Genomic DNA, 11,267 nt, shown 5'->3' on the forward strand with positions numbered 1-11,267 from the left:
TCTAAATATATGCTTTCTACCGAATGTTCTTTAATACTGTTAATCAAAAAAAATTGAACGTTAACACCAAGATATGTGTTTCACTAATAATACAACAGCTCATACAATTTTTTAAAAGTAATAACTTTTGCTGTTGCTTGGTAATGCAAAAAATTAGTATTAGTATTATTTCTGTTACTACAAATATACTCAAAGAGCTAATATATTACTACCAGGAGATATAAGGTTGCATGTTAAAAATGCATTTTACTCTCCTCGGTCAAATAAAAACTTACTAGTTTTAAATGAAAAATGAACGTTTGTGAGTGCATCATTAATCATAAATTGGGCGCAAAAGAGGAAAATAAAATAAAAGGAAATAACTTCGTGCGAGTAAAAACAAGAACAAGTTTATGTGCGTGTGATGCAGACAATTAAGCTCTCTGACTAGACGAAACAGATATCAAACAGTGTGAGTACAGCACCATTCTATATCATTGTCATCGAGCACCAGAGAAATAGAAAATACCTGAAACCATGATTTTTGTAATGGTGCAGCCTTTTATGGTCTTTAACAAATAGACCAAAATTTAGTCAGTTTTAGAGCCAAACCAATGACTTACGAATAGAACAAAGGGTAGAGGAGTCCTTGCTAGAACTTAGCTTACAATCATGTTTGTGTTGTGAAGAACGAACCAATCTCCTAAGATGCAATGCAAAGGATAGCCATACAACATTACCGCCCCATTGCAACAATTTAAAAATCATCTATTTTATTCTTCATCTGTGCTTCAAGGAAAATCCACAAGAAGAAACTAGTGAATGCATAACGTAAAGTAGTTAGTGCTTCCCGGGACAAAAGCTCAGGCTTTGTGACTCTTTGCCATCTCATCAACATCAAGTTCAACTTCCAACACTGGTGTATCCTTTCGCATGCCAAAATAACTGGTAGAGGAGTAAAATATATATCAATAATAATCATTTCAAAAGAGCACCCCCATTTTAGTGCATGATAAATTTAAGGTTCAGTACATCAGAAGGTCCCTAAATTTTTTGGGAATTTCATTTAATTAGATCCCTAAGTATAAAAAAAACAGTTAGGTCTTTGATCTTGTAAATTTTTGGCATTGGGGTCCATGGAGTTAATTTAAAATGGCTTGAAACTGCTAGAAAAATAACAATTTGTGTCAGTTTTAATTATTCCAGGGACTCAATTTCAAAAATTATAAAAAATCAAGGACTCAATTACAATTTTTAGTCTAAGGACCTAATTAAAAACTCTAAAAAAATCAAGGACATAACAACTAATTAGCCTAAGAAATTAAGTTCACCTGTTTTGTACACGGCCATGGTCTACAGCGCTTCGCAGGCAATATATGACTCTGCCTACAATGTCTGTCATCTGAACTGGACCAAATGTCCGACTATCATTCGCTTCCTGCTGTTTGGGTTAGGAGCATTAAAAATCAATTATTCTAAGTGTTCTACAACCAATTGAGGAGGGAAAAACATTGCAATGTCAGACAAAAAGGAGTGAATATATGAGGTTCAAACTTAACTATATCCTCAGTTCTCACCTTAACCATACGGTGCTACATAGAAAATATTGAGAGTTTAACACTAATCATTAGCAGGAGATTTTTCGGTCTGATAGAGGCGATTTTGTTTGTCTTCATGTACTACCATGGTTATTGTTCAGGAATAAGCAAGTTTGGTATTACAAGAAAAATGATAAAAGTCATGAATGAATTAAAACATAGATTGAACATTTCCACTCGAGAAATCCAAGTCGCAAATTATCTCTAGGCTCTAGCCATATCATAAACTGAACTACAAAAGTTACTTAACTGAATTCCCATGGTAAGCTGTGGTCTATTTCATTATGTCTTGAAAAAAGGGGGTTTAAGTAAAAACTAAATCTGGATCCAGTCAACAATGTCAAATCTACATTATGTCTACTGACTCAACAAACAACCTAAGTCTTACCTCACTAGATGAGGTCAACTATATTATCTACTAACTCATCATAGAAAATTATTCTAACCCAACCAACCATTGAAACAAATCTATTTATAATTTTTTGTAACAATCTAGTTATTGGACTAATTTTACATGCAAATTTCAGAAAATTTAAATAACTACAAGCATGCGTCCACCTTGCTTTCTGCTTTTATATCAATAATAACTCATTGCTTGATTAAATGATATATTAATCCAAAACGTTTACCTTCGCTTTCAATTTTTCATTTTCAGCCTCTACCCAGCATTGGTCCTTCTCAAGAGTAAATGATTCATCATTTTCATCAGTAGAAACCATTTCATAACCTTCAATCGCAGTTAATCTTCTGACTAGGTAATTATCTGGCTTCTCAGGATCCTTCAAAAGCACAACATCTCCTACAAAGACACGCCTGTAAAAGAACCAAGTCCATCACTAATGAGTAATGCAGATTAATTACTGAGCTCCACATGAAACGGTCAATCATCAGTCAGTCTCCATCTTTTGTGGAATTCAGAGTCAAATTGTAGTTAATATTAGCACAGTCCTACCAACTTAAATAGACAAATTTAAGGAGTACATGTCGTTACAACAAAAACATACAGTCAGACACAAATTCTAGACTCATTTATCATATAGTTTCCCAAGATATTATTTGAACAGAAATAGTCTCATACAAATCTCCATGGGTCACCACTTATTGACAAGAAATCATCATCTGAACAGGAAATGAGATCTGACATTTCAGTGTTACTCGCAGCAACCATGTTACTGACTATACAGTGGCCTCCCAGAATATAGGGTCTGCAGAGAGTTGGTGCATGAAATCCAATTGTTTATACTGTGAGCAATAAGACCGTCTCCACAACAAGAACCTTACCACGACATTACACAGAAGCTAAGCATAATGTTGCATAAAGGCTTGCCATTGGAAAGCCACCTTAATTAAAATTACCCCTAGCCCACTTCAATTGTGGTCTCTTTGAGGCTACCTTAATTGTAATCTCAAGGGAGTGTAGTCTCACTTCAACTAGAGATGACTTAAGTAGAGCTTATAAAACTTGGGTATCTTATAAATCAGTTTTGTAAGATTCAGTTAGACCATAAGTCCAAAATTCTAAAATGGTATTAGAGTTTTATCCTAAATCCACTATTGGGCAACCTAAATTGCAATGGTCCAAGCCCATAGCTTTGGGCATAAGGGGGGGTGTGGAAAAGTCACCTTTAACCATTTACTATCGTTTTGGTCTCTAAACTTAACTACATACAACAGTCATTTTAGCTTTTTAAAGTACTTCCGAATTTTGAATTAAGTCCCACATTAATGTAAATTACTAGAAGATGGTGAAGGTGAAAATGGTGGGTCAGAAGAAGGTGAAGTATATAAGAGATACAAAATGGAAGAAAATGAAATAATTGTGATATTTATGCTAATAATTTACAGGCAACATGAAGACTTATTGAAAATTCAAAGTACTTTCATAAACTAAAACAATAGTTAGTGATTAAGTTCAGATACAAATTAATAATAAGTGTGTCACGTAGGCACAAACTTTAAACTTTAACAAAGACTTAGTAGGATTAAAGTGACAGTTGAATCACACTTTCAGAGATCTTTTTTGAAGTTTAATACTTTTAGTAAGTGTTGACAACTTAAACTTTTCGAGAACCAAAGTGATTGTTTTACCCTCACATTTTTTAGTAGTAAATACCAATGCATTCCCTAACTACCTAAGATAAGCACTATACATAAATCAGACTATTCATGTACCCATAGACTTTAATTCAACAATTACCAATATATAAAAATTGTTTCCCAAAGGTATGAATGGAAACTTTTTCAGCAGATATTTCTCTCTTTATTATGATTGACTATTTGAGGCATTATGTAGCACAGTAGTCCTCTTCCTCCATTGCCAAGGTTGCTCCCTATTGAATGTCTAACTCAGTCATATCTTGCCCCTTAGGACCTTGATTTTGATGCCCCTACCCACATGTCGAGTAATTTCCTTTTACTCTCATGTTAATTAGCCCAACATCCTACCTCTTATTCCTTGGGATTTTGTGTTATATTAATTGTCCATTTAATCTTATTCACATTGATTTATTTATTGAGCAGTAAGGGATCCTCCAATGCCACATTATGTCAACAAGATCAATCAAGTGCATCTTCCTCAATATTATAGTGTTCAGTAAGGTTATAAATGTCACTCTCTTGATACTAATTTTTCCACTGATATACGCTCTTTTAAAGTTTCCCTTTCAATTCCTCATTCTCCTCTGTAGGCCTTATAGGTTTATGACCATAGATTTCACACTACTGTTGATGATCCTCCAGAAGCCCGTACTGACTCACTTCCTGCTCCAGCATCTCCTCCTGCGGTAGATAAATATCCTAGAGATAATCTCCCCATTGCCATTGGAAGGTTCTTGTTCACTCATAATCCCCATCCAATTTATAACTTCATTAATTATCATTGTTTTCTACACCATATTGTGCTTCTGTATCCTCTTTGTAGGTTTTTTTGTTCCTAATCACCACCACCATAGTCAGTTTTGCACCCAAGATAGAGTCAAGCAATGGAGGGTGAGACAATACTACTGCATGCTAACAGTCAATAGGATCATAGGAGTGATGCTCCTCAAGTTAAACTCCTTTTACTTATCATTGGATTTACAATACGAATGTTGGTCCAAGTAGTCAGATCACCTTAAGACTCGTCTGGTTGCGATGGACACACTCAAGCTTATGGTTAAAATATCATCCTAATACTTTTTTTTCTAGTTGCCAAGATGTCATTTGTTCACCATTCTCTAATCCATGGCGGTTATGTTAAGTGTTCCTGGCCTTTGTTTTAGCTTGATATTAAAAATGCCTTCATAGTGAGCTTCATGACTAGATTTGTACAAGCAACCTCCAAGTTTTACTAATCTGGTTAGTAAACTCCATCTCTCTTTTCATAGCCTAAAGTAATCTCGTAATCAAAGTGTTCCTGGCCCATGTTTTAACTTGATATTAAATATGCCTTCATAGTGAGCTCCATGACAAGATTTGTATGGAGCAAACTCCAAGTTTTATTTCTCACAATGAGTCTAATCCAATTCGTAAACTCAGTTACTCTTTTCATAGCCTAAAGTAATCTCGTAATTAAAGGGTTTAGTACAATTTGATGTGATTGTAATCATTCAATCTTTTATTCGTATAATTCTCTAAGAAAATGCATGTATTTTGGTTGTTAATGTTGATGACATTTCCATAACTTGAGATGCTCATAACAGTGTCGATAAACTAAAGAAACACTTATTTCATCACTTTCAAAACCAAAGATAAAGGCACATAAATAACATTTACGTATTGAAGTAGCTCAGTCTAACTCTAGTACTTTTGTTTTTCTTCTCAAACGAAATACATGACTATGTAATGGATAATTCTAGTGGAACTTAGCATGTTAGATAATAAACCAGTAGACACTATCTTATGGAATCTAATGTCAAGCTTTCCTAAGTTAAGGGAAGTCGTTGATTGATCCATAAAGGTATCTCTTAAAAAGTGAACTTTAAGTCTAATTCAACCTCACAAAATCAACTTGTAAGATAAGTTTTGCACCTACTTATATATTATAATTTGGTCATATATCTAGTCAATGTAGGATTTCCAACACACTCCCTCACACTAAGGACTGCACATCTCGAGTGTGGAACTAGATATTTGTAAGTAGTCCAATAGCAAGACCCCTAGCAGGTGACAAAATAGGCCCAACAAGCCTTGATAGGATAGACTCTGATATCATCTTAGAAAGTAGACTTTAAACCTAACTCAACCTCACAAAACCGACTTAGTAAGGAGAGGTTTGCACCTACTTGTATACTATAATTTGACTATATCTCTAGTTAAGTTAAGATTTCTAACACACTCCCTCACACCAAGGACATGAAGGATGAGAATAGAGGATGGGTCTTTAACAGGTGTCACAATAAGCCCAACAAACCTCAATAGGATAGACATTAATAAGCTTTGATATTATCTTAAAAAGTGGACTTTAAGTTTAACTCAACCTCACAAAACCAACTTGTAAGGTGAGATTTGCACTCACTTATATACTTTAATTTTGTCATATCTATAGTCAATGTGAGAACTCAAACAGTTTCATAGACTAGTTAGTAGTTTGCAAGTTAAGTTAACATCTTCCGTTAAGACATTTCCTTTGTTGTTTCAGACTTTCGGTGATGAGTTAATTTCTACCATCTCCTTGTGCTAATAATTAGGATTCAGCCAGTTGCATTTTGAAGTATGAAAAGAAGTCTCTTGGTCAAGGTTTACTTTATAAGAATATTGGTCATTGACAACAATCCTTACCCTACAAACCAATTTTGTGGGGTTGAATTAGACTCTAAGTCCAAATTCTAAGAAATACCATTCCATTCCACTTCTTATCTCCATTATATTGAATTGAGTTCATTTGTAACTACACCTAATCCGAGGGGGATGTTAATTTATATAGGTAGTTTCGGCCAATTAGTCCCTTTTAAGTATGTACGTATGTATGTACACTGTTGCAATAGTAACTATTCAAAGTAAATGGAAAAAATCCTAATCATATCTATCTCTCTTTCTGCAGTCATCGTATGTATTATACATGCCACATGTAAATGAAGTTTTGGCAAATGAAAATGGTACAAGCCAAAAACCAACCCTGCCTCATGTTCTTTTTTATTATTAAAAAACGGATTAAAAGCTGCAAAAGACTCAACCTCTATGTTTTTGTCTCTTTCAACGTTTAAACTTTAAATATCTATGTATATGTCATTCTGCTATCCTGGATGGACCCAGCACCTAAATGGTGTCCATGCTATTTAATGTTGTCCAGATAACATGGGTAAACCATAATTTCACAAGAAAAGGTATTTTAAGAGTTCAGTGTGATGTGACAAATATATGACGGACCAATTGTAGAAAAAGTGGGGGTCTATCTCAACTGAAATTGAAAAGAAAATAAGTGACTGAAAGAATTTTTAAGCAAGGGTTGCACAGATATCCAAAAAAGATGACACCATACCACAAGTCTAAGAAAGGTAAAGCAAATAGAAGTCTTTTATGCAAAACATTTATATTATATCTCTAGCTTTAGAAGGCCCACATCAAACAACTAGCAATAACTGTCTATAAATTTTCACAAAAGGATAGTGTGTGTTATATTAGATGAATATGAGATTACGTTGGGTCTGCAGTTGGCAAGTTCCGAACAAGAGTTACTGCTTTTCCATCAATAGTAGGGGCCATCTCCTCTCCTTTATTCCAGTGCAAGTACGTCATCCTTCCTTGAAAGAAGTTTTTCCAAATAATATCCCTTGCCTCTCTGTCTGTAACTTGACCTCCTTTATAGTTCTACATTGAATGGCAAAAAGCATTTCAAAGGAGGGGAAGGGGGTTTATAAGTGCTAACAAAGTGATATACAATTACAGAAAAGAGGAAAAAAGGTAAACCTTGCACTAGGACAATTGTAGAGCTTAAACTACAAGAAAAAGTATATAAATGTAATTGTTTAGTTGATAATTTTTCATTGTTCTGTTCCAAGAATGAAAATTCACAATTGTTCAAAATGATATCTCACCTTTAATATCTAAATTAGCTCAAATATGCTTTTCAGTCTTCAAACAATTATGTCCCAATTATCCCCTCACATAATAATCATCTTAATTTCAAATAGCAGAAATTCAACAGATATAATGAAAAAGGAGAAAAGAGAGAACAAGTGTATAAGACTATGAACGATTGTCATGTTGCAAGACACTGATTTAACACTTTTATTTTTTCATATTAAAATTCCACAGCACATACAAGAATAGTACAAGATTCAACCAGAACAAGCCTAGCCCAATAACATTCCTAATCAAATATTATTCCTAGTATTTTTTTAACAGATCCCAAGTAACCCATGACTATTCTATTTATTATTTTTTACAATAAACAAGTAAAAGAAAGAGAATTCCCCAAATCAAGGAAATGAAATAAATGCAAGCGAAATGGATGATATGATGAACAACCAAAAGAATATTCTGTTCAAGATAAAAGCATAATCTTCAAAATCACATGCCATCCAACACCTCTTCTCTAATGCTTCCTCAATTTTCATAAAATAACATAGAAATTGGTTTCCAAGCAACTGACACCTTTATTAACACTGCATAAATTTACATCAGAGTGGAGAAGCCCTACTGTTTAAAATAATAACCATAATACAGCAAAGGTTATGATTTCCTCTTATCCAAGGCAGTTTAGATACACATACAGTTAAACTTATTCACTTTGGTGTAATAAATAAAAGTTAAACCTCTCAGCTTTGATATTTCAACCACCATTCTATGGCCATAACAGACAAGAACACCAAATATAATTTATTTCAAACTAAATTTTTCTATTCGGTAACTTTTCACCCACATCTAATTAACCTGCAAGCTAGAGTGCCTGCCTATCAACAAATAATTCAAAGAGGTCTCGCATTAACCAAGAACTTGTGAATGAACTAACAGAGAATATCTCATTGCAAATAAACAACAAAGGTGTTATTAGAACAATTACGAGAAGGAAATTGCCATAGAGCCAAATTACAAAACTTTCTCATCAGCATTGCCATGCTGAACACTTAAACAGCAAAGCAGTTCTAAATGTAACTAGCAATGATTAATTTCCACTAACAATCACTGAAAGAAAAAATCTTGAAATGTGCCCATAAGTTCAAGATGAGAGATTCTATCATCGTGCCTAAAGTCAGCCTATACAGAATCGCATTCATTAACAAGAGGCAGTTCCAAGATCACCCTAACACGGCCTACGAGTGTGATCTGCAAGACTGAACCTAAATGAAAGCATAACAAATACACAGAACATGACAGAGAAAGTAAAGAGAGGGAAGAAGGACCTTCCAGCCGAGAGAGACGGAATAATCGACTTTGTGGGCAATATAGCGAAACCATGTCGATATCGAAACCATTGCTGTGTGCAGACAGTGTTCAATTGTGTCCAGAACCAGAACAGAACGCAGCAGCAGAGGCGCTACTTTCTCCTCCTCTTCTCCTCTAAACCCCAAAAATTTCTCTCAGCTATTTGCATTTATTGAAACTATTTTTTTTTTCAAAAATAATAATAATAATAAATTTCGAAGAATAACAAAAATATATTATTTCAATAATTACATATTTTTATATTTTAGTGTGAGGTTTTCATTTTCATTGTAAGAGCAATATTTTTATATTTTGATATTTATATCATCGTGTTATAATCATTTTATAAGATAGAATTTGAGATTATTTTTATGTTTCTACTTAAGTTTTATATTAAATATTTAATGTATTTTTAGGTGGACACTATATTTTTATGACTTTTTCTTTTTCTTACTTTAAATTACAGTGTTTTTTTTATATAGTTAAAAAATATTAGTTTTATTGTTCGTAAAACTATAGGAAGTTATGTTTGTAATGAGAATCTAATTATAAAATTAGATAGAGAATAAATGAAATATTAGATGGGTATAAAATAAATCATCTATATTTTAGGATTGTAAGTGTTTACAGTATTCTTAATGATTTTTTTATATGTATGGACTTTGATAATAAGTCTTCAGTTTTATATGAGTAGTTTTACAATATCATTAATGGTTTAAACACTAGTGAACATGTAATAAACATGTTAATCTCTTATAATTAATTATCGGGTATTTTTAAGTAGATCAATATGTTTTCAAAATTTTGATGGCTAATTAAGTACATATTTAGTCGTCCATTTTACTTCATTTTATAAAAACTAAAGAGTGCTTTTTATTATGGTGATAAAATGATATTTTTAATTTATTGGAGAATAAATTATATCAAGTATCGTATGTATGTGATTGAGGTTAATGGTAACAAGAACGATTTAAGATATTGTCTAATAATTTTATATATTTTATTTAGAGAAAGAAACAATAAACATGAGAAAAAATGTGATATATTTTATTAATCAAATAAATATCATACACATATTTAAATTATTGAGTACTTTATTTATAAAACGTATAAATTATTGATAGAGCCACCTTATTAATATTTTTATTTATTTTATGATTTTAGTTTGATTAATTTTCATATATTATATATTATGTTTGTCGTGAATTCAAAAAATAAGAACTATTTCAAGGAACTTCAAATAAAGTATCTTGTGATGGTTTCCAATAAGGAGAAGAAAAGGGTGGTTGAAAGAAATACGGTTGCATAAGAAAACTCAGTTATGAACTTGCACCAGTCACATGAATAATGAAAAAAGCATAAGAAAATAGAGAGTACTCCTGAAAACAACATCTAAAAAGATTATCATATAATCATGCACACTACATATAATTCATTTTTATATTTACATAAATAATTTGATACATATTAACTTTATATTCACATTCAAATGTATCTTTTAGAACAAAAATAAATAATTATAAATATTTAATCAAAGAGGCATGTGCTAAATTAACTCATAACTTTTTTTTACTATGATTAGGAACAAAACTAAACTTCTGTAATCAAATTGGTCATGATTATTGTCTTCTTCATCTCATTTGTAGCTTTATTATCTTCATGAAATGCATGATTTTAGAAAAATACTCCTTATGCTACAATGAACTTTATGAATTTTTTGTTTGGATTTAATTATGGATGCAATGTGAAACACTCTTTTTTATCAACAATGTGATGACAAGTTAATAATCAAAATCAAGTATAATTATCCTAAAATTCTTGGGTTGATGCAACTTTTAGTCCAACAAGATGGATCACAATCTAACTTCCAAAATTGAAAAACTTCCAACTCTAGCTTAAAATTCTCGCATAAAAAAAACATCACATCAATATAAGATATCTTAATCCCATTCAAAATTGCCTCATCACAGCTGAGGAAGAGTCTCAATCAAATTTGGAAAATGTTGGAATGTGATAGATAATAGTTTGTATATCTTGTTGCTAGTTATGTAATTTGCATTAACTCACAACCTTTAAAAATCATCTCATTAGACAATCACTTCTCATTATTATATATAAACCTTTTACATTGTCGTCCAATAAAATATAAAATAATGTTAAAAAAGGTTTTATTGTATCACATACATGAGATGAATTTTATAACAATAGTTTATAGTCAATCATTCCTAACATTACACAAGTATAATTTCTTTTACAATCCAAAAAAATAAATTAGTGTGCCACAAACACATGAAATAAAGCTTTTCCAAGACATGGACAAAATTATAAAATTGTATAAATGAATAC

The 11,267-nt window shown here is 32.1% G+C and overlaps 1 protein-coding gene across 2 annotated transcripts; it reads right to left on the reverse strand.

Annotated features, from left to right (window-relative positions):
• Positions 1 to 404: 404 nt before the first annotated feature.
• LOC137829977 (mitochondrial ATP-independent inner membrane protease subunit 2) lies at positions 405 to 9,075 on the reverse strand. Of its 2 annotated transcripts, none has more exons than XM_068637033.2 (5): positions 8,900 to 9,075; positions 7,195 to 7,364; positions 2,207 to 2,390; positions 1,311 to 1,417; positions 405 to 924 (listed from the first exon to the last, which is right to left on the reverse strand). In XM_068637033.2, exons 1-5 carry the CDS (start codon positions 8,969 to 8,971, stop codon positions 843 to 845), a joined length of 615 nt encoding a protein of 204 aa, XP_068493134.1. In that variant the 5' UTR covers positions 8,972 to 9,075; the 3' UTR covers positions 405 to 842. The 2 variants fall into 2 exon arrangements, with proteins under 2 accessions (XP_068493134.1, XP_068493132.1); XM_068637031.2 differs by having other exon boundaries at positions 1,311 to 1,420; positions 8,900 to 9,074.
• Positions 9,076 to 11,267: the final 2,192 nt, after the last annotated feature.

This window comes from Phaseolus vulgaris, chromosome 7 (genome assembly GCF_051622355.1).
Source record: "Phaseolus vulgaris cultivar YP4 chromosome 7, ASM5162235v1, whole genome shotgun sequence".
NCBI lineage: Eukaryota > Viridiplantae > Streptophyta > Magnoliopsida > Fabales > Fabaceae > Phaseolus > Phaseolus vulgaris.

Bases quoted from the DNA above. Each gene is read 5' to 3' on its own strand.
- LOC137829977 (XM_068637031.2), bottom strand. From the start codon at position 8,971: ATGGTTTCGATATCGACATGGTTTCGCTATATTGCCCACAAAGTCGAT. The intron at 7,365-8,899 runs GTCCTTCTTCCC...CATTCAATGTAG, and splicing joins CCGTCTCTCTCGGCTGGAAG to AACTATAAAGGAGGTCAAGT. The intron at 925-1,310 runs GTGAACTTAATT...CTCCTCTACCAG, and splicing joins CATGGCCGTGTACAAAACAG to TTATTTTGGCATGCGAAAGG.